General features: G+C 40.0%; 1 protein-coding gene across 3 annotated transcripts in view; it reads right to left on the reverse strand.

Annotated features, from left to right (window-relative positions):
- Positions 1–24,628, reverse strand: part of tiam1a (TIAM Rac1 associated GEF 1a) — a 236,524-nt gene that overhangs the window by 135,391 nt on the left and 76,505 nt on the right. For all 3 annotated transcript variants that reach the window (XM_055644487.1, XM_055644490.1, XM_055644488.1), the window contains 4 exons: positions 22,668–23,749; positions 19,522–19,948; positions 11,557–11,729; positions 2,333–2,557 (listed from right to left, as the gene is read on the reverse strand). In XM_055644487.1, coding sequence (XP_055500462.1) covers positions 2,333–2,557; positions 11,557–11,729; positions 19,522–19,948; positions 22,668–23,684 — 1,842 coding nt within the window. In that variant the 5' untranslated portion in view covers positions 23,685–23,749. The remainder of the gene's footprint in view (positions 1–2,332; positions 2,558–11,556; positions 11,730–19,521; positions 19,949–22,667; positions 23,750–24,628) is intronic.

The raw sequence follows: 24,628 nt of genomic DNA on the forward strand, positions 1-24,628 counted from the left end.
TAAATAAATGCGTTTGTGTCCGAATTTGAGGAAAAGCCAAAGTTAAAAGAATTCAACTTAAATGGTCAACAAATTTAGCACACATATTTCCATTTAAAAGAAAATGACTGGAAAAATAGTTTTTATACACTAATCTATTTAGTTGCGTGATTCCCTTTGTTAAATTTATTTATCATATATATCCCTTTATTCAATAAAATCAGAATAACAAATATAAACAAGCAAGTGTGAAATACAGGTGCACAACCTTTTATCCGAAAAAATAACAAAACCTCCAATAGCGACATTTTTTCAGTAAGTGTCATAAACGTATCACGGAGGGCGGCCCGCAGAGGTGACAGCGGAACCTCCGGTCCGGTCCTCAGAAGAAGCCAAAGCTATTAATTCCCACCCCTTCAAAAAGAGAAGGTGAGGGTATATTGCTTATAATTGATTATCTTATACAAATTCCCACGGTAGACAACACAGTGTATAATGACACGGGCAGGCAGCAGCAAATTGTCGCTCCCTTAAGTTTCACACCACCTACACCCCTCTGCTTCCCGGCCAAATGTGTGACCCCTTTACATTTATGGCACGGGGGTATTGCAAATATTTACAAAGCTAGGGCCACGACGTCAGGAAACGGGACACCGAGAAAAAAGAGACCCACAGCCAGCAGCAGCCCAGCCCAGCCCCGTTCCAAAGGAACACGCTCCCCGTAGGGAAAGCTGATGGTGTGCAAGGTGCGTCTTGGTCTTGAGGTTGCGGATGAGGGGGCGCAGCTCGGGCTGTGACGTCTCTACCCCCCTACAGGAGCTAGACTGGGAACTCAGTTGCAGAGGGAGGGGGCAAGGGCGGTACAGTTCCCAGTCTCATATTCTAGGGGGGTGACAACCAGGACCAACGGGACCCTTGCAAGCACGGAGATCACCCTTCTCAAGCCACAATCTAGTATCCAACAAGGAACCCGGGTTGCGGATGAGGGGGCCAGCTCGGGCTGTGGGGGAACTGCCACTTGTCGCTGTAGCGGCGCATCGGGGAGCGGGTTCTCATCCCAATATCCTTTAAAGGACCAAAAGTGTTTTGCGAGAGACGTACCATCTTTTTTCGCCCACAGCCCGAGCTGCGAATCATCGTTGTGCAAGCTACAGCCAGTTTCTAGCCCAGCCCCGCTCCAACTCCAGAGGAACCATTCCGGAAATCCGCAGCCGGGCCGAACTGCCAGATGTCGCTATGCGCATACTTTTAAGAGTTGGAGGGACATTGAGTTTTTTGAGAATGGTGGGCAATCACTTCCAAAGTTCCCCTCTCAGTACACCTCTCCTACACTTGTCCCTGTCTAAGATTCCATAAACCCAGTTTCCCTATTGTCCTATTCTCCAAGGAAGAAGACTAAACTCGTGATTTAACTGCCGGGATCGAGGCGCAAACTTTGCGGATATGAGCCGATTTGCGCTGAGCCAGCTTAAAATTACGCTAAAAATCTTCCATTCGGCCGAAAAATTCTGAATTACGAAAAGTGTCTGGTCCCAGTGTACGTGTACCTTTAAAAATGTTTTTGTAATCTTTTTTAACTTGGTATGTTTATGCAAGTTTTATTTCCTGTTCGAGACCATTCCAAATCCACCCCATTGCTATACATTCTTTTAAGAGTTGTTCTGACATTGAGTTTTTTAATTATGTTCCCCTCTCAAATAACGGCTGTCTTTCCAGGTTTTTGTTATTTCTTGGAAGTAAATTACCCCTTATCTCCACGCAGTAACTCAGATCGGTGATCTTCAGTGTACGAGACTTAAGTATTAAATACAGAGTATGTAATTCTGATTTGTTTTTTGTAATGTGCATAACCAGAATGTGTCTTGAGGTGTTTCCCACACAGTATCAGATATGGCTATATGACTTTTATACAGAGTTAATGATTTGTGGTCCAGAATGTTCTTGATTTTCCCAATATGCTATAGACTTTTCCAGTTTTGCTTTGTCATGGTTTATATGTGGTTTCCAGCAGATTTTGTGGTCTAAGATCACACCAAGAAATGTATTTTCATATACTCTTTCTATACTTATGTTATCTATTTTCAAATGTACTTGAGGGTTTGTTTTATGTTTTCCAAATAGCATAATCTTTGTTTTGCTTAAATTTAGAGACAATTTGTTGACATCAAACCACTAAATATGGCTTTGAAAAGGATGGTTTCAGTTACACTTCAGGATCACTTATGTCTGCACAATAAACTTTTGAAGTCACTTCCTTGTTAATTTTCCAGTTTCGCATTTCTTCCCAGACTTTTAGGATGTGTATAATTAATTGGTAAAATAGTTTAAAGTTAAATTCTACCAAAGGTATTACCTGATCAAGTATAGTCTTTCGCTTTTTCGGATCATTAACTGAAGACAACTGCATATCCCCCATTTTCTTCATTTTTTCATCCATATCAATTTTCTGTTCTAGCTTCTTCATCTCTGACTGCAGCAGTTTGACAGTATCTTCTCTGCGATGCTGCTTTGCTACAGCACCCGCGCATGCGGAATGGACAGCAGTAATCCAATTTTCCAACTCTGTCTGGCTGCAAGTCTGCTTGTGAAATGAAAAAAATTGTAGCTAAACATAACGGATTTCCTTTTTCTTTTTAAATGAAGGAATCAAAAGGTTAATATTCCTACCAAAAGCAAATCTGCAATAAGAGAGCCACAAACACTGTTTTACATAATATAATTCCAATATTTTTTACAATTCTTGTGGCTTAAGCTTTGTGGTTTATAACACCTTCAGAATCAAAATGAAAACAGATATATTCAAAATAATCCACACAAAATGCAAGAAAATGGTATGTATCCCTCTCAAATAAAGGAAAGTGCGCTCATGAGTAATTTGATTCTCATCTATTCCCACCCCCAGATAAACGCCTTCCAACTTTGCAGCACAATATTGAATGAAGATTTTAAATCTAAAATGCAAAATAACAATTAAAAACATCACTTGATAATATTTGATTTTCACATTTTAAAACATTGTTATCCATTTTGATATTTTGCCATATATACTAACATAGATTGGGTAGGAAATACAAATACAACAGAACCTATATTGTTATTATGTGTAAGCCCTGTCTCTATGGCAACTGGATTATCTCCACAGACATATGTATCTGTACCATTTACTCTAAATCCATAGCAAATGAGCCAATTTATTTGTATGTAATTTCATAACTTTAAATTTACACATAATGTTTAGAATGCATTTCTGAAACCAATACTACTGTACAACTGCCTATTCTTATTTCTTTCTTTTTGTATAGTTGTAAAACTAGATCCAAGTAACATTTGAGTGTAAAAGAGAACTGCAGATGCTGGTTTATACCGAAGATAGACACAATGCGCTGAAGTGTCAATGGGTCAGGCAGCATCTCTGGAGAAAAAGGATGGGTGATATTTTGTTTTTGGATGTTTCAGTTTGGAACCCTCCTTCTTCATCTGAAGAAGGGTTCAGACCCGAAACGTCACGCATCCTTTTTCTCAGGAGATGCTGGCTGATCTGCTGAGTTACTCCAGCACTTCGTGTCTATCTATTCTCTAGCATTTGTGTGTGCAGCAGAGATAATTCTGCAAAGACATGCCTGGACATTTCTGAAATAGTTCAGTAATTTTTCACAGAATGTTTTTGACTGGGGCTTGCATTTTATTAATGTTTTGGCATTGATTAGAATGTCAAATTTTAACAGTTTGTTGCTAGTTTTTATTTTGAAACATTACACATTTATATACTTTTTCTTCCTATTCTCTGGAGCAAAAACTCTTTGGACCATGAATTGCTAAATATAAAAAGTGACAATGGAGGACCTTGATGGATTAAGGCATCAACAGTCCATCTCACTGACCAAACAGAAAGGTGGAAGAAACAATAGTGCAATAGTGTCATTTAAATTAAATACAGAAAGTGAAACAAAAGACCACATAAAAGATTGGGATAAAGAAAGAAGAACGGACCGAAACAAACTTAATAAACAAATTAAACATAACATTTTAAAATCTTCCAGAAAATAATTATTAACTGCAAAAATAAGACATTAATCATTAAGTTTAAGCTGTTCCTTTTTGGCCAAAGTTGAATAGGATTGTAGAAATAGTAGCGTGATTGAGTTCATGCTTTCATGGTTAAGTACCCCCGACTTCTGCAGAATCACAGGGTAACTGAAACGTTTGGTTTATTGTAACGAGTGTTCTGCTTTCCTGTGACACAAAATAGAGGAGCAGAGCAATTTGTATAATAAGGTGTGCCAATCTGCAACTCATTGCATATTTAATTCTTCCTTGCCATAATTTGCTGTGGTTCCTACCTCTGCATTAATAACGGGCTCTTAACTAACAAAGAAATTCTAATCCAAAGCAAAGCTGGATTTGAAATTCTTTGTTTCCTTCTATAAACTGAATCTGAGTGAAATAACATCCAGGCGTCATGCCACAGATACTCTGCTTCACTCAGGCAGTGAGGGACACACACTAACTTACCATTGTAGAATGATAATCAGGCAGAGGGGCATTATAAATATAACCCACCCCATGCGTTTAGTGCATTATCCGCCTGCCTGATCTATTGAATATTTCCAGAACTGTCTGTTTATTTCATTGAATACCGGCAAAAACTTTAGTTGCCAAAAAAGTCCATGAACAATCAAAGATTAAGAAACTACATGAACTGAAAGAAAAAACATCAGAAAGAGACTAGCAACTGGGAGAAATGGAAAGGACAACAAAAGGTGGTTCAACAGTTTTACAGTCACAAACAAGAGCTGTAAAGGAATATAAGAATGACTTTTGAATGATCTGGATTGAATGAACATTCCAAGAAAGTAAATATTGAATTATAAACATGTCCTCATCAAAATTAACAAGGAAAGTAACAGTGATTAAGAAAATATGGTTACTAAAAATTGCTGGACAAACGGGAAGAAATGGTTTCCACCTAAAAGTTTCAGAGGGAGTAGGTAAGAACATTGCAAATGCATCAAGTAAAACTTCCAATGTTCTCTTCCTTCGAGAACATTTAGATGGAAATGATGCTTGGAATTCCATTATTTGAGGAAAAGATAATTAAATAAAGGAATAGTAGAGTGCTAAACACAGTGTCAGGGAATTACTGGGATTTTTAATTAAGGATTGAATGACTGAACACCTCAAAATGTTTTCAACTGATCAGGATGAGCCAGCCAGGACTTCGGCCAGTATGATTGTATGAAATCTGGCTGAACAAGTTAAAGCTGAAATTTATTGGACTGAAAGCAACTTATTGTCTGATTCAGACATTGGCTGAGGGATATGAGCTAGAGAAGGACTAATGAGCAGGTATTCAAGTGGCAGCACATACAGACTGTATAAGTACTACAACTAACCGCTGCATTTATAAATAAATTAGATGAAGAGAGAATAAGTAATATCATCAAATTAAACAAAGTGTAACTGTTAGCAAGGTTGAGGAAGATGCTGAGTTACAAGGAGATGGTAATTGAGTGAACAAGTGTCCAATGTTAATTGCATTTTCATGTCAACTAATCGGAACTCACTTTGGAACTCAGAAAAATAGAACTAAGCACTTAAAATGGTGAAAGGTTAGAAACGGCAGAGGTCGACAGAGTAGATACAAGAAACTGCAGATGCTGGTTAATACAAAAAGTGACGTGAAGTGCGGGCGTAACTTCAGACTGAAGAAGGGTCCCGACCCAAAATATTGTCTATCCATGTTTTCCAGAGATGTTGCTTGACCCGCTGAATTTCTCCAGCACTTTATGTCTCTCAGAGGTCCAAAGAGAATTGAGGATCTATGCATGTAGATCAGGGGTCGGCAACCTAAGGCCCCCGGGCCGAATACGGCCCGTAACCCGAACTCATCCAGCCCGCATGCGTTTTTTTTCTAGCAATTATTTGGCCCGCAGACTTCCATCATCTCCTGTACCTCCCGGGCCCGAGGCTGCGGCACCCAGGCGCAGAGACGCAAGGATGCAAGGAGGCCTGTGCTGACGGCAACAATGGCGGAGCTGCCGAGCAGCAGCGATGCCGAGCTCTGGCTGTACCGCATCCTGCGCAAAGCCACCGGCACGGCTGCGCACCTTCTGTGTCTGGGCTTCACTGTCGGGATCGGGGTTGTCAATAGGCCGGGGTCGAGTGAGTGTGAGTATTTGAGCAACCACCTTCAGGACAGAGCCAAGGCAATGGACCGTAGGTACGCCATGTTCGTGACGCCAGTAACTAGGGGCCAGTGCTCCGGGTGCGTCCTCGATGGGGCGGGATCTATGTGAACATGTGATTTAATGCCTGCCATCGGGGCAGGATGGGGCTGGGATCCATGTGTACACGTGATAGATGTGGCCCGCCATCCGCTCAATGCAAAACAAGTTTGCCGACCCCTGATGTAGATCATTAAAATGTTGAAGGAAGGTCCAGAAAATAATCAAAAAGGTATCTAGAGGACCAAAGGACAAGAGAACACGAGGATAGAAGTTGTGCTATTGTAATATGGGACCCTAGTTAGAACAGACACTGGAGTGTTAGGGCATCAAATCTTAAATCTGAAAGGTGGTAGAAACATGGGAATTACTTCCGAGAGCAGCAAATGATGTAAGACAAATTATTCATTTTGAATCCAAGTTTGAAATATTTTTGTTAAGCCTAGGTATTAAGAACATGGGGAAAAGGTTTATGTAGGTCAGGCACTGATCAACTATTGTATTAATCAATGGAAGAGGCTCATAAATAATAAACGGCACCATCATTTTCCTGTCTCCACAAAGGAGGTTTTGCTGTTGTCAACAAATTGTTGTCCCAATGTTATTTGTCCGATTTAATCATTTCCAAAATATGTCATCACTTTTTTCTGTTATTTTCTAAGGCTACTTAAAAATATAAAATAACTTTGTATTCAGCTAAACTCAAGGAACAATAAAGGTGAAATTGCAAAGCGCTCATTATTTGTTAATGATTAGCTATTGAATAAACCATTCTATCAAATACACATTGCAATTTTAAGAAGAATTTAATATCTGTCAAAAATTCAGGTGAACAATTTATTTGTAGTGTATCATTCAAAATAATTGTTCATATGATTGTGAATGGGTTTCTATTATACTTTTAATGTAATTAACAGATGTAATTTTAAATAAGCTGCAATAGTATCCTTGAATGATTATATTTTGTTAGTTACCAAATTAACATGTCCCATTGAGATTTGATTTGTTAAATTAAACATACAGGAATACGGAAACTGTACAAATGACCTTTGAAACTGCACTTTCATAATTTTTACATTTTATCAGTCTTATCAGGATGGATTCCTGCTGGAATTACTGTCATGTGTAGAATGGTATGTAGTACATGGCTCCTACAACTACCCCGCCGATCCACTGTGTTGAGTGACCTATTTGTTAAAAATAGGCCTGGGTTGTCCCTATGGTATATATAAAAAAGAACTGTAAAGCAGATTTTCCACGTCTGAAAAGCAATTCTTATGTACTTTGTGGATGTTTTAGCACAGAACATCTTCATCTAAAGGGTTGCAACCTGGAAAATTTGATCTAAATTTTCTCTTATCTTTTCCATGTTTTCAAAGGTTTGTTTCTATCAATATGGTAATCTCGTAATATGGTACATTATTTGTCATATGCACCGAGGTACAGTGAAATTCATTTTTGTATACAATTCAGTACAAGTATCACTGAACATAAGCACTTAGATACATATTAGGCAAACATCTCAGATACAGTTTAAATGGATGCTGTTTTAATTTTCCTCTGCCTTTACTATTAACTTGTCCACTATATTTGTTGTTACTTTCAGTAAAAATAAACTGCGTCATGCAATAATATAATAATTCCATATTTCTGTGAGCTATATAATAGTATTATTGGAAGCCCTCTCACGTGTGCTCATTGTCCACTTCCATGAGCATGATCCTCCATGTGCATGATGTGCATAAAAATAGGCAGATGGGTGCGTGCAGTGGAGTGAATGCACTGATGATGCCATCACACATATCCAATCGGACATATCTTAACCAGAGTTAACACCTTCTACTGTTTTATTAGTATGCCTATCACAACATGTGATGCTGCCAGGAGGCTGAGAATGTACTGATATCCCTCAGCCTAAGTTTATGTTTTCCATTTCCCTAAGGAGTCGTTGCTCCCGACTGGCATGATTGGGCCCCACTCTCTTTTGTCGCTAGATCTGTGCCACTCTGATACAGAAACTAGTGGACATTACCTGGTCCATCATAAGTACTGACCTCAAAAAGGCAGCCAATATCAAAGACCTACAACCACCCTGGCCACCTTCTCATTTCGCTCCTACCATCAGGAAGAAGATGCAGGAGCCTGAAAATTGTGACTACCAGGTTCAAGAATAGCTTTTTCTCAGCAACCTTCAGGCTCTTGAACACTACACAACACTAACCTCAGTCATTTTGTAGTTCCGAGTGCACTACGGACTTTGATTTTTACAGTATTATGCACTACCTAGTCTTATAGTTTTTAATTTAGTGATTCTTTTGGTCTTCTGTATTTAATGTTGGCGCACAGTGGCGCAGCTGGTAAAGCTGCTGCCTCAGTGCCAGAGACCCGGGTTCGATCCTGACCTCAGGCGCTATATGTGTGGAGATTGCAGGTTCTTCATGTTACTGCGTGGGTTTCCTCCAGGTGATACGATTTCCTCCACCATCCAAAAGATGAGTGGGTATATAGGTTAATTGATCTCTGTAAATTGCCCCTAGTGTGCAGAGAGTGGATGCAAAAGTGGGGTAACATAGAACTGCATCAAGAAAGAATTTAATTGTTTCATTTACAGTACATGCGACAATGAAACACTCTTGACACAATCTTCTGATTGTAGCAAAAACAGGAAGGCAGATTACTATCTAAATGGCGTCAAGCTGGGAAAAGGGGGGAAGTACAATGGGATTTGGGGGTCCTTGTTCATCAGTCTATGAAAGTAAGCAGGCAGTGAAGAAAGCAAATGGCATGTTGGCCTTTATAACAAGAGGAATCGAATAAAGAAGCAAAGAGGTCATTCTGGAGTTGTACAGAGCCCTAGTGAGACCACACCTGGAGTACTGTGTGCAGTTTTGGTCCACTAATTTGAGGAAGGACATTCTTGCTATTGAGGGAGTGCAGTGTAGTTTTACAAGGTTAATTCCCGGGATGCCAGGACTGTCATATGCTGAGAGAATGGAGCGGCTGGGCTAGTACACTTTGGAGTTTAGAAGGATGAGAGATGTCTCATTGAAACATATAAGATTGTTAAGGGTTTGGACCCGCAAGAGGCAGGAAACATGTTCCCGATGTTAGGGAAGTCCAGAACCAGGGGCCACAGTTTAAGAATAAGGAGTAAGCCATTTAGAACAGAGACGAGGAAACACTTTTTCTCAAAGAGAGTTGTGAGTCTGTGGAATTCTCTGCCTCAGAGGACGGTGGAGGCAGGTTCTCTGGATGCTTTCAAGAGAGAGCGAGATAGGGGTCTTAAAATAGCAGAGTCAGGGGATATGGGGAGAAGGCAGGAACAGGGGAATGATTGGGGATGATCAGCCATGAACACATTGAATGGCAGTGCTGGCTCGAAGGGCCAAATGGCCTACTCCTGCACCTATTGTCTATTGTCTATTCTCTGATTTTAGCCCTAATCTTCTCACAAGTTCTTTGACTTCTTCCCTGAACTTCTGCACAGAACCTACCAAATTTATTTTTGGATCCTGATCATCTATCTCTTTCCGATCGCGACTCCACTTCCTGATCATAATCCCATCCTGCACCATGATGTGAGATGGCAGGAAAAGCCTATCACACAGTTTGGGAGGAATTCTGTGTAAAACGATTATTTACTACTTCATCCCCCCCACATTGTGCTGAAAATTATAAATTTCTCGGCTCTTGTACTTACAACACCAAACTTAATGTCATTTCACATGAGTGAGATACTGAACACAGCAGTTGCTGGCTTTTTAATCCTTGGCAATTCTGATGCAACTTAATCTTTTTCTCACCACAGGTGCTTTCAGATCTGTTGGCTTTCCCAGTATTCTCCTTTATTGTAGATTTCCAGCACCTGCTGTGTTCTGCATTTCACAGTTCTGGCGAGATTTTTTTGTCCCCTTTGTCCTCCCCTAGACAACTGTCATTAACAATCTGCATCCTCTCCTAGCAAGCACCAGTCGGTGTCACTTCCTACCGTAAGACATTCAGTTTGTTCTATCATCCCTCTTCATAGTCTGCAAGACTGTTTTCTACTTTACCAGTTCTGAAAAAAAAATAATCGACCTGAAACATTCACTGTTTCTCTCTTCATCTGTCATTTGACCCACTGAATATATCTGCATTTTCTGGCTTTATTTCACATGTTCAGGAGTGTAATCTTGTTCTGTGTCACTATAAATTACTTTCTGAACACCTCACATAGCCCTGCAATGTGTTGGTCATTAGCATATTTGCCCATTTCATCATGGATAACATTCAGCCAGTCAAATCTAGAATGCTATTAATTGTTTCACTTTTCTTCCTTGCAAACAACGCACTGAATGTGATATTACGATAGTTTTTAAACAAAAGGTTACACTCTTCAAAAATTGATTATTTTTCATGCGTTGCTTATCTCAATTTATATGAAAGATCAAATTGTTCAAATAAGGATACCCAATGTTTGCTAGAATTATCCAATTTAAAAAAAAATCTGCATCCTGCTACTTCACAGCTGTAACTATGTAGGGTCAATGTAGGATATGTTAAACCCTTTTCTACTGCTTAATTCTCTCGGTTATGTCTCCACTACCCGCTTTCCCTCTCATTGTATCCTCTTGTTAATACCATCCTCAGTCACTAATGCTACACCACACCATTTGCACTTTCCTAACTTCTTCAATGATCTGGAAGTTCCAGTTCCCAGTCTTGACCATTAAACTGATGGTGCCTGACCTACTGAATATTTCAAATAATTTTTGATCCATTTTATATTGGAATAAAAGAACAGTTGTCCCAAACTTCTATGATTGGATGTCTCTACTCTCTGCCAATTAATTCCATTGTCACAGGATTTCTGCCTCCAATCTTTCCCACGTCAGAACCTAATCTTCTTTCCAACTCCTTGACTTCATCCCTGAACTTAACCACAGAACCTATCTGTCTCCTCCCTGCATCCTAATCATCTATCTCTTTCTGATCACATCTCCATATCATGTGTGATGGCCTACTCAATCCAAACATGCATTTTTCATGAAGTAGTCCAATAATTAATTTGAAGAGATTCATTGATACACTCATTAAAATGTGTTTCAGATCTGTGTCAGTTTAAAGACATAAAATTAATTGAAAACAACCTGGGTAAATTCAGCAAATTCAAACTTTGAACAATAAGGTATAAAGAAGAACAAATCAAATTTAACATTTAATTTAGTTATTTTCACAAGTGTAGAGCAGAAAGTTTAGTTAGTGACATGTACCATTTCACAAAACAAAAAGCCAATTGTCATGAAACAATATTAGAGAACTTAATCACCATTTTAAGTGAGAAATGTGAAAAGACAAGTGATTGATCACCAACCTGAAATAAGAAAGCATCTCCAAGCGAATTACTGAGACAGAAGACAAAATCTTTCTTTGGATGTTCAGGCACGGCCTGAACAATGCTATTTTCAATCCAAACCATGTGCTTTGGCACACAATTCTGATCTCCTCCCGATCTCCCCTCTGCATCATAAAAAAATAAGGTGCAGCCTGAAATTTAAAAATAAAGTTTTTGAATTAGATTCAATTAATTAGTTGTTCACATATTGTATTATAAAGATCAACCGCTGTTCTTTTCTGTGTGTCTGTCCAGGCCATTTCTATGGGTGGCACAGTGACATAGTGATAGAGTTGTTGCCTTACAGCGCCAGAGACCCGGATTCGATCCTGCCTAGGGGTGCTGTATATACGGAGTTCGTACATTCTCCCTGTGACCTCGTGGGTTTTCACCAGGTACTCCGGCTTCCTCCCATACTCCAAATACGTACAGGATTTTTGGGTAAGTTGGCTTTAGTAAAAATTGTAAATTGTACCTAGTGTGTAAGATAGTGTTAGTGTACGGGGTGATCGCTGGTTGGCACGGACTCAGTGGAACGAAGGGTCAGTTTCCAAGGTATATCTATAGTCTAACATTTCTGAAAATATAAGGCAAATTCACAGCTGTACTAAACTTTCTTGTTTAGGTTTATGTAATTTTTGCAATTTTTCATCCGGAACAATCTAATTACTTGAAATATTAACTCCTTTGAGATGCTGCTTGATCTTAATGCTTATGCTTTTTTCCCTACTTTTAGTATCCACAATGTTTTGCTTTTAAAGCTACTTTGGTGTTGCCTGGGCAAAATCTACATCCTCTGGATATGCAGTTGTCAATGTATTTGATCTCTGTATTTTTTTACCTGGGAGTCAGGCATTGTTGGCAGGGGTTCCAAAGTTGGAGGGAGCAGTACCTGAGCAGTGGTGCTTGGGCAGAAGGGAGAAGGGAGAAGGGAGACAGACTCAAGGTTTGTTTGTGGTGACTGAAGTAGCATGCTGCTCTTGGCTTACAAATAAACTAAACATACTAAATATTTGGGGCTTTTTCCTGCCCATGCAAGGTTAACTTAACAACAAGATTAATTGGTGCATCTAGTAGTGATCGAATTGCAACACTTGATATCAGCATGTAATGAAGACTCTTAAATGCATGCTGGTGGAAATCCTGATGCAGCTAAAAGGTTGCTTAAAAGGCAGTAAGGATTCAGAGGGAAACACACAAGCATCATTTCAGCCATATAACTGCACAAATAATTTGGCTCTTATCCATGATAGATAATTACCCATTGACAAGATCTATTTGCTGCTTGTTTTGTTTGGAGAGTTTGCTGTTGCTAGATTGAATATGTCCCACTATTTTAACCTTTCGACCACAGTACACTCTGATCAATTTAAAAAACAATTGTTTACCGCCACAGAGAGTTTCCTACCTTCCTTATTTAGAAGAGTTTGATGAGCAGTAAAAGTACATCTGCACCCATCAGAAAATAGATAGGAGCAGCTCAAAGAAGCCTGTGTATTCAGATCAAGAATTCCTTCATTGAGTCCCGAGTCTAAAGAAGGGTCCTGACTGAAAGGTTACCTACCTATCCATGTTCTCCAGGGATGCTGCCTGGCCTGCTGAATTACTCCAGCATTTTGTGTCTGAGCCCCTTCCTTGAACTTAATTGATTCCAATAACAATACATTTCAACACTGCCATTCTAAATAGTCTTAAGTATCTGAAGATGCCTGAATCTATTTCATTTAACTAAGAAGTTTCAATCTGTACTAAATAAGGAAGGTAGGAAACAGAGCGTAGTGGTAAAGGATACACAGTTTTTCATACTGTGTCCTGTAAAAAGTGGCGTGCCAGATGGATCAGTTTGGGTCAACTGTTATTCGTTATTTATGATAGATCATATGATATAGGAACAGTATCAAACCATTCAGTCCATCGACTTTGCTCCGCCATTCGATCTAGGCTGATTTATTTTTACTTCTCAACCCAATTCTCCTGCCTTCTCCTCGTAACCTTTCACATCCTTACGATTCAACAACTCATCAATCTCTGCTTTAAAAATACCCAACGACTTGGCCTCCACAGCCGTCTGTGGCAATGAATTCCACCGATTCACCACCTTCTCATTTCCATTCTAAAGACATGTCCTCTAATTCCGAGGTCGTGCCCTCTGGTCCTAGACTCTTCCCACTAGTGGAAACATCCTCTCCGCATCCAATCTATCTAGGCCTTGGGGAGAGGATTCAGAAATTGGAGGAGCAAAGGGACTTGTGTGTGCTGGTGCAGGATTCCCAAAAGGTTATTTTGCAGGTTCAGCTGGTAGTAAGGAAGGCCAATTCAATGTTAGCATTAATTTCGAGAGGACCAGAATATAAAAACAAGGATGTAATGCAAAGGCATTATAAGGTGCTGGACAGAGGAATGATGTGCTTGTGTTGGAGAGGGTCCAGAGGAGATTTATGAGAATGATCCCAGAAATGATTGGAATAACATACGAGAAGCATTTAATGGCTCTGGGTCAGAGCATGCTGGAGTTTAGATGGATGAGGGGGAATCTCATTGAATCCTACCAAGGCAGAACACCACTAGTCACCAGCAGCCAGCCAGAGAAAATCCCCTTTATTCCCAATCTTTGCCTTCTGCCATTCAGCCAATCGTCTATCCATGCCAGCATCTTTCCTCTAATACCATAGGCTCTCATCTTGTTTAGAAGCCTCGCGTGTGCCACCTTAACAAAGGACTTCTGAAAATCCAAGTAAACAACATCCACTGACTCTCCTTTGTCTATTCTGCTTGTTACTTCCCCAAAGAATTCCTACATATTTGTCAGGCAAGATCTGCCCTGAACAAACCAAGCTGACTTCACGATATTTGGTCAAAAAAGCTGGAGAAACTCAGCGGGTGCAGCAGCATCTATGGAGCGAAGGAAATAGGCAACGTTTCGGGCCGAAACCCTTCTTCAGACAGAGGGTTTCGGCCCGAAACGTTGCCTTTCCTTTGCTCCATAGATGCTGCTGCACCCGCTGAGTTTCATCCAGCTTTTTTGTGTAACTCTTCGAATGATTCTTGCACTGCAGTTCCCTCTTAAAGATCACTACTAATTGCATCTACTTCCACAATACTCCAAAGCTTCATCTTTCTGAATGGACTCTAAAATCTTCCAATCACAGAAATCCAGGTGATTTGGCCTCATCATTTCCTTTCTTTTGCCCAGGCACTTTCTTAAACAGTGGACTTACATTTTCTGCTTTCCAGTCCTCTCTTGATTTCTGGCACTGCAGTGATCCTTTAAAGATCACTACTAATGCCTCCACAATATCCACAGCTATCTCTTTCTGAATGCTGCGAAATAGTCCATCTGATCCAGGTGACTTATTCATCATCAGAGCTTTCAATTGCCCAGGCACTTTCTCCAAAATAATAGCGACTGCTCTCATTTCTGCCCTCTGACTCTCTTACATTTCTGGCATGTTGACATCCTTCTGGCATCAAGACTGATGCAAAAAAATTTAGGCGACCCGGAATGTCACCCATCCATATTCTCCAGTGATGCTTCCCGACGAGCTGAGTTACTCCAGCTAGTTTGCTTTTATTTGGATGTGAATGTAGGTGGCATGGTTAGTAAGTGTGTGTATAACACTAAAATTGGTTGTATAGTGGACAGTGTAGAAGGTTATCTATGATTACAACAGGATCTTGATCAACGGGGCCAATTTGGATAAATGCGAGATGTTGCATTTGGGAGGACAAGACAAGGCAGGAATGCACAGTAAATGTAGATAGGTGTGTTGAAGAGCAGAGACCAAGGGAATTGTTCCATGAAAAAGGGGACATAGCTCGACAGGATGGTGAAGAATGCTGCCATCATCAACCAATACTATTTATCCCAGGAGGTAAACTGATCTGCCAAATCATACAAAACACAAAATACATGAAACATGAAATTAAAGTGATGAGTGGAAAGGCTTGGGGAGGTGGGAGGGGGGAGTCACTCAGTCCACCCCATGACAGAAGGGGGAGGAGTTGTAAAGTTTGATAGCCACAGGGAAAAAGGATCTTCTGTGGCGTTCTGTCCTGCATCTTGGTGGAACCAGTCTGTAGGTATGTTGCAAAGCGTACCTGAAGCGTCGCTGAAAATCTGCCCCAGCCCGTGTGCTCGATTTTGGCGCCGTTTAGAGGGGGGCGGGTTTAAAACGCGATTTTCTCTAGGCTGTTCAAATCGAGTTTGTTCAGCCTAGTTAATTATTAACGAAAATTCGCTGGTAGGTTCCCTCACATGAGCTATTATTAGTTTTACGAGTTTTTCCTAAGTGCTATAGTAGTTTAAAAATTAACCTCTAAACCCCCGACGGCTCGCAACCAGCTGGGTCTATAGAGCAGAAATCTGAAGGGTAGCAGTATATTTTTACATTAAAAAGGGCTTCTTAAGATCACTTTATACAAAGTTTAATATTGCGAGTAGCTAATTTTGGGCCCATTATATCCTGCAGTATTTTTCTGGGCATTTGAGGGCACAAATCTACCGCAATGTGAACGTTCTAAACCAGCGCGTTCACAGGATCCCACTAGAAAGCTGATTTAAAATGGACTTTAATTCACAGCAATTGAACACTAAATTCCTACCATTTGGCCTATAAATTAATGTAAATGAGATTTAAAAATCATGTTTTATTGTGAATTATTTGTGAATATTATTTGGACACTTAGGCTATTTAAAAATGTTAATCATTTATTAAGAAATGGATAGATGTTTAGATCTAGGAATTGAAGTTTGAAATTAGCTACAAGTGGGTAACTAACTAATTATATGCTTTAATTTCAGGTCATCCGAGTAAGATTATTTTATATTTGTTTCAGAATGGTTCAATCTATGATAACTGAAAATTTCATTCAGTTCTCTTAATTTTTAAGAAGGTTATGTGCTTTTGACTGTTCACAATCACAGCGTTTTTGTTATGTCCATAGAAAATCAACAGGGAACAAGATGCTAATATCCGAGTATGAAAATGACCATAACTTTTTAAATACTTGAGATATGAAAGTGAATTAGGTGCCAAATTAAACTTCTTTTTATGCTTTATCTGATGGGATAAATTACAGACTTGATTTTTTAAATCTCAAAATTTTGTAACATTGCTAGTCTGTTGCTGAAGGTACTCCTCAGGTTGACCATTATGTCATGGAGGGGGTGAACTGTATTATCCAGGATGCTCCGCATCCTCCCCTCCAAGACCACTCCCATGAATCCAACTCCACCCCCAGGACAGAGCCAGCCTTCCTGATGAGTTTGTTGATCCTATTGGCGTCCGCAGCCTTCGCCCTGCTGCCCCAGCACACGGCATCGAAGAAGATGGCACTGGCTACCACCGATTGGTAGAACATCTGCAGCATCTCACTGCAGACATTGAAGGAGTGGAGCCATCTCAAAAGGTAGAACCAGCGCTGTACATGGCCTCAGCATTCCTGGACCAGTCTAGTTTACTGTCCAGGTACATTCCAAGCTATTTGTACTCCCTGGTAAACTGCACATCCACACCATTCACAGAGACAGGGGTGTTCCTCTCCTCCTAAAGTCCACCACCAACTGCTAGTCTTGTCAGTGTTGAGCTGCAGGTGATTCAGCTCACACCACTCAAAAAAGTTGTTGACTACACCTTTGTATTCAGCTTCCCTCCCCTCACTGATGCAGCCCACAATTGCAGAATCATCTGAAAACTTCTGCAGGTGGCAGGAGGTGGAGTTATATCTGAGGCCCGAGGTGTAGATGGTAAACAGGAAGGGAGAGAGGACCGTCCCCTGTGGGGCCCCTGTGTTGCTCACCACCATGTCCGAGACACAGTTCTGTAGCCTGACATATTGTGCTCGTCCAGTCAGGTAGTTGGTGATGCAGGACACCAATCGAGCATACACCCACATCTTCGTCAGTTTGCTCGCTAGCAGTGCAGGCCGGATCATATTAAAAGTACTGGAGAAGTAAAAAAACATGACTCTCACAATGCTTCCCGGCTTATCCAGGTAAGCATAGGAACGTTGGAGCAGGTGAATGATGGCGTCCTCAACCCCTATATTTGTTTGGTAAGCAAATTGCAGGGGATCCAGATAGGGTTTAACTAGGGGTTGCAGGTGAGTGAGCACCAGCCTCTCCACCATCGGGACCCGTGGATTTGCCTGGGTGGAGTCTGCTCAGCTCTTTCCTCACCTGCTCAGTCTTGATGGTCACGTGCGGCAAAGAAAGGGCAGAGGAAGTGGACGAAGGGAATTGAAGGGGGGGTCTGTCGGGGAGCAGGTGGGCAGAGGACCTCACCATCAAATCTATTAAAAAACACGTTTAGCTCATTAGCCCAGTCCTGATTGCTTTCCCTCCCCAGGCCACTGATCTTCTTGTAGCCTGTAATGCTCTTCATACCGCTCCACACATCCCTCATGTTGTTCTGCTGAAGTTTCAGCTCCAGCTTCCTCCTGTAGTCATCCTTGCCCTGTCTCAGTCTTGCCTTCAGGTCTTTCTGCACCCATTTCACCTCCTCCCTGTCATCATTCCTGACAGGAGTAGGGATGTCATGTGACACGTGTACAAGGCATTGGGAAGGCCACATTTTGAGTATTGGGTACAGTTCTGGTCACTACTATAGGAAATATATCATTAAACTGGAAAGGGTGCAAAAAAGGGTTTACAAGCATGCTACTGGATCTGGAGGGTTTGAGATATGAGTGGAGGCTGGATCTTTTTTTTCTCTGGAGTGTACGAGGCTTAGTGATGAACAGTCAAAGACTTTTTCCCAGGTTAGAGGAGTGTAAAACTAGCGACCATAAATTTTAAGGTGAGAGGGGATTTAAAAGAGACCTGAGAGCAACCTTTTTCACACAGAGGGTGGTGCACACATGGAATGCCAGAGGAAGTGGTAGAGGAGGGTACATTTACAATATTTAAAATACACTTGAACTTATGCATGGATTAGAAAGTGTGGTGGGAATATGGTAAGTGAGAAAAAGGGCCTGTTTCAATGTTATTTAATCAATGATGGGTTTTGAAATTCATTTATGTGGTATATATATAAGCTCCTTCATATCCCAATGTGCAGCTATGGAACTGTTGGGATGAATAACCCAATTTTAAGCAGTAAATATCATGCAAGTACAAATTGTTTAATTATGACATGTGGGATCTGGTAAAATGTCACTGACTGTTTGATGCAAGCTCCAGATCTGTAGTTAGCAAAACTTTATTATGGTCTCCCATGGTAATTTACATCTTCTGACACATTGACATCTCACAGTATGCATCCATGAGTTAATGCTAACTGCTATCAATGCTGCTTTATCAATGTCACATTTTCCAGTGCTTCTTACTGAACTTTGCTATTCTTCTCTCTCATACGAGAGAAATGAAAGTAAATGCATAGCCACAGTGAGAAAGGTCAGCTGCAATGCAAAAAATCAAGTTTCAACTTCTTCAGCAAGGATGCAGCCATTTCCTAAATTCACCTTCAGGTGGTGTCACATTCATAAATGTTATAAGTTAAAAGATTACTTTTGGCAAAATCAATCTGTAAAGTCAGCAATTCCAGCACAGTGACAGGACTGTTATTGAAGCATTGTTTCTTGTGTTGGATTAGTACATGGTTTTATCACTGTTTCCAGGCTGTTTTAGAAGGCCTAAGAAAGGTCAAAGAACAAGAAGAAAATTGCAAAATCCTCCACGAAGAGCAGAGACTTGGTTACAAGCTTTTCCATTGTTTTATGCCAAAGTTACATAAAAAAAGGTAATAACTGAGGTAATCCAATCCAGAAAGCAGAATGTTAGGATTAATCTAAAATGACTCTTGAGTAAGCATTTATGTCACAATGCAGAAAAATATTTACATATCAAAATACACTAAAACACATTATTCTGAGCAGCATTCAACTTCTTTTCACATTAACAATGGGATTTCAAAAAATGGTAGATCGATAGACATTAAATTGTACCTTTCAATGATACCCAATAACATTTCCATTTTCTTCGTGTGGCTAATTCTACTTTTTTATTTTTCTTGTGGACCAAAAAGTTCTTCACAGCGAGTGAGCCTGCTTTGCGCACAGTGCCTTGGTCCGTAGTATGAATATCTGACTGTCCCGGGGAACTGAGGGTGCCACTGCTTTGTTCATCACTCATGGCTGATTCTGCTTCTTCTGGATTCTCCGTGTTAATAACAGTTGACTCCAATGTGCATCTAAAATTTTCATACACGCCCAGGCGAAGTGCATCTCCTGCTGAGCCAAACTCACGATTAAAAGTAGATGGATAGCACATTGAACCGCTAATATTGGAATAGCGGGAGAGATGGTCATTATCTGTTGTTGCACCATCAATACCACTATCTGCACATTCACTTCCATCTCCTGTGGTAACATCCTACATAAAAACATAGACAAAAAGATGTCAGAGTTGTTCAGTTGATTTTCTGACTTTAAAAAAGGAGAGGTCTCAACAAAAGAACACCATAAATATAACTGTAAATGCACAGCCATTTATTTTATTCTCTATTCCTTTAGGAGTAATACATAACCTGGCTGCTATGCTTAACCTGTAGATACATAATCTGCTGCTATTAATGGAATTATATTGTAGCCTGAGAGGTAGTACAAAACATGAAGCAACATTTTGTTGAAATGGAGGAATTTGTTAAATGAGGTAAGAGCAACTGCTCTCGTACTTTATGGTTGTGATGTGTTAGAAGGACCATTAAATTTTACAGATTGAAGTGAATGACGTAAAATGCGTAATCACACGGCTAATAGACCATTGAACAGTTTGAGATGGAAGAGCATGTTTGTAGACAGATTCCTGATAACAGCAAAATTACCAAATTTCAATTATTAATTGTGATAGTTAAAAAAGTATAGAAACCATAGAATTCTTGAATTATATTCAGGAGAAACTTTTCAAGCCAGTGTGCACCAAGCCCCAAAATGATTTTTTTTTTGCTGGTAGGAGATGCAGTGACTATTAGCTTGGGAAATAGAACTAGACAGGTGGAAATAGTATTAGTGGGAGATAATCTTTACAGAAGTGATCTTAATTCAGTTTGTGGAAAGGAACAAAGATAAAATAGGACCAAAGGTTCTAAATTTGGGCAAGGCCAATTTCACAACATAACCCACTTCAACAAGGTGGACTGGAAGCAACAACTCAGAACAATGGGGGGCATTCATGGAAGAGATTCAAGGGGGTTAGCACAAATCTATTTCAAAAGAGAGTGGGACAGTCACCTCTAGAAACTGCAGGGTGACAATGTGGAAACAAGGCAAACAAATAGAACCGGATCAGCCACTAAGAGCCTGTGAAAAGCAGAGAAGAGCATATAAATCATTAATTTATGAAATGTTATTTGTTAATTGTTGATTAGAAATTGTTAATTGAGTGAAATTAAAAGGGAAATTAGAAAACCAAAGGGAGGGTAAAAATACTGCTGCAAAAATAACAAGACACAAAAACCAAATGAGTGGCACAGTCAAAGCAGCTAGTGCTGTTGTCACAGTGACCCGGATTTGATTCTAATATTGGTCGTAAGGTTCACACATTTTTCCTGTGACCATGTTGATTTCCTCCAGATGCTGTTTCTTCCTGTATTCTGAAGATGTGCCAGTAGCTACTGTAAACAGTTGGCTACTGTAAACAGTGGACGAGGCTGGCAGGAGATTTTTGGGAGAGTTTACGGCCATTGAAGAGAATCGGTTGCAGGATAATTAATGGGGCAAGGTAACTGATGGTAACAGACCCAATGGGTTGAATAGCCTCCTTCAATTTTGTAAAGAAAAAATATCAGAGACTACAATGGTTATTTATCTACAGATAAAAGTATGTCTGCAAGGTTTTCAATTAATATTTGGGAGCTAAATTCACAAATCAATGAAATAAAGATAATATTGAAAGTAAAGAGAATGTTGGACGAGATAAACATTGTGAAAGAAGCAGCTGTGAGGTGTTTAGCACCTTTGAAACAGGTAAGGTGTCCAGGCCCAAGTGATATATAGTGCAAATGATTAAAAGGGAAGATATTATAAAATATATGTTATGGTCCAGTGAACCAGTGGACTGCTAATGCATCGTTATTTAAAATGGGGAAGAGGGATAAATCAAGTGACCTTAGGTCAGACTGGTTAACTTCACATGCGACACATTAATGGAATCAATTTATTTCAAACGGCTAAGATTAATCAAGGGCAAGCAGTGTGAATTTCTTAACAGCCTGTCCCACTTGGCGATTTTTTCGGCAACTGCCGTCATCATAGATTGACGTATCAGGTCACCGAAAAAGCCGCGGAGTGATGCGGCGTGATGATGTATTGACGCGTGGTGTTTCCTCAAGTGTCGCAACATTTTTTTTTGTCGCTGCTGGATTTTGAAATGTTCAAAATCTTTCTGCGACCCTGATACGTCAGTAAATGACAGGTCAGTGAAAATAGTGTATTTCATGTTATCTACACAGATTTTAAGAAGGCTTTTGACAAAACTGAAAAAAGCAGGTTTGTCAAAAACGTAAAAATGTGACTAAAGCCAAATGGTAAAAGAACACTAAAATTGGCTCAGTATAGCAAACAAAAATAGTTCTTGCTGCACGTAGATTTCATGACGAGTAGCTACAACCGTTACAACATACTAACACTATACACATTGATTTTCACTATTTTGAAACCATTTGCAGTTTTAAGGAAAGTTGGGGTTGGATCTTTATATATACATGATATAAGCTTCAAGTTTGATATACATGGCAGTAGCCATGGGGCACATGTTATTCTGGGCTTATTGTGTTCAATAAATCCACTTTGCAGGCATTGGCACAGGAAAATAATATTTTAGCCTGAAATAATGTTTTGGAACTTTACCACAGTTAGAGGTGTTTCATTCACACAGCTGTAATCAAGTTAGTAAATGTTAATTGAATGTTGTCAGTTAAAAATAAAGAAACTTTCTACCAACAGTTTTACCAAAGGTAAAAATAATTCATCTTTTTCAGAATATTGTTTTAAATACACCTGATTGCTTAAAAACTATAACACAATTTGTATTTACAATAAACGTACCAATGACTGAATGATTTTTAAAAATTCATTAAAAACAAATTAAATACCTGTGTTGTTTTAGATCTTCTGACATGTGTGCTTCTATTCTGGTCACTTTTTTGGCTTAACCGTCCCTTAGAGGCTCCTTCAGAAAGGCAATGGGACTTCCTGCAGGGTAGTGTGGAGGCAGCATAAGAGGTGGCACTTGCATCTTCTTCACCAGTCCATGTAACAGTACTTACATTTTCCATATGCATTGTACCTTGTGAATGTGCCCTCAAGTTCCGACAATATGTCATAAACCTATTTCTCCGTGTCTTGTTTGTGCTCGCGCCTGTGGGCTTCTCACCATATAGTTCATTTACAGAGTTGGCACGTTGGGTTCCACTTAGTTGTTCCAAATCCATGGAATTGCTGCTTATCAGTCTATTTCCATCATACTCTTTATCATCTGTATTATCCAACAAATCTTCTGTGCTGCTTAACCGATCCTGACTAAGATCAGATAGGGAGAACTCCATGCTATCTTGTCGCCACATATCAGCAGATTTGGATCGTTTTTTCCTGATACTTGTGCTTTCTAAAACAATAGTTCCATTTCTGGTAATTGGAAACAAATCTCCAACTTTTCTTTTGGAACTGGAATCCATCCTTAATTCATCAAGGTTGTGCATACCTTGCACAATGTGCTTGTCCAAACAAATATCGAGTTCATCCACAGTAGTCCCGCGTCTGTCACTGGAAACGGAGGAACTTGTATGGTAAGACACAGGCCTCACACCTTTACCCATCCTACCCAGCCAAGAAAGTTGAGTAAAGTCTTCTGCCAGGGTACTGTGCATTCCAGGATTCTGTGAGTCCAGATCATCTCTTGCTAGTGATTGTGGGATGCTCGGAGTGCTGCTAGATTTAGTGCTAGTTTCTGAATTTCTGTGTGCCATTCTAACTGTAGAAGCAGGCCTGGCTCTGTGTGAGGGTTTAGGTGGAATACGAAGTGATCGAGACATTTGCCTTTGTGCCAGACTTGCACGTTCATCTCCAGAAAATGCGCGTTCACCATAATTCTGGCTCTCTGAATTTCCCATGTTTTGGCACCACTAAGGAAACATCACCAGGTCTTCAGAATTTAAGATAAAGGCAAGCCGTGGAACTATAACAAGGAAAGAAAACACGTAATTAATATTTAATGGTAGCAGCTCAAGATAAAAATAAAGTGTTAAATGGCAATCATGGGTCAATTTTTTCAAATGGTAGTTCCAAGTTTTGTAAGGTTCCAAAAAATAAATTAAGAGCAACTTATGTGAAGTTGGTTATTGTGGCTGAATTCATGCTGGAGAACATGTTTTGTACAATATAGACACAGAAAGCTGGAGCAACTCAGCAGGACAGGCAGCATCTCTAGAGAGAAGGAATGGATGACTTTTCAGGTCGAGACCCTTCTTCAGACTGAAAGTCACGGGAAAGGAAAGCGAGATATAGACGATACTGTAGAGAGATATAGAATAATGAATGAAAGATATGCAAAAAAAGTAATGATGATAAAACAAACAAGCCATTGTTTGCTATTTGTTGGGTGAAAACGAGAAGTTGGTGGAACTTGGGTGGAGGTGAAATCGAGAAACAATATAATTAGGTTCGAACATTCCAATTCACCCTCATATTTTGGGCATGGAATTAGCTATTGGCTGCACAAAACTGCCAATATTTTGAAATTCCATTCATTATCGTTTTCTCAATTGTGCTGTACCATTCATAACCATACAACACGGAAACAAGCACTTCAACCCAAATTGTCCATGTCGACCAAGATGCCCCATCCAAACTAATCCCATTTGCTCTCACCTTGCCCATGTCAATCTAAAATATTCCTATCCATGTACCAGTCCAAATGTCTTTTAAATATTGTTATTGTACCAGCCTCAACGACTTGATCTGGCAGACAAAAATGCTGTAGAAACTGGAGCGAAGGAAATAGGCGACGTTTTGGGTCGAGACCCTTCTTCAGACTGATGTGGGAGTGGGGAGGTCG

This window comes from Leucoraja erinacea, chromosome 13 (genome assembly GCF_028641065.1).
Source record: "Leucoraja erinacea ecotype New England chromosome 13, Leri_hhj_1, whole genome shotgun sequence".
In the NCBI taxonomy this organism is placed as follows: Eukaryota; Metazoa; Chordata; class Chondrichthyes; order Rajiformes; family Rajidae; genus Leucoraja; species Leucoraja erinaceus.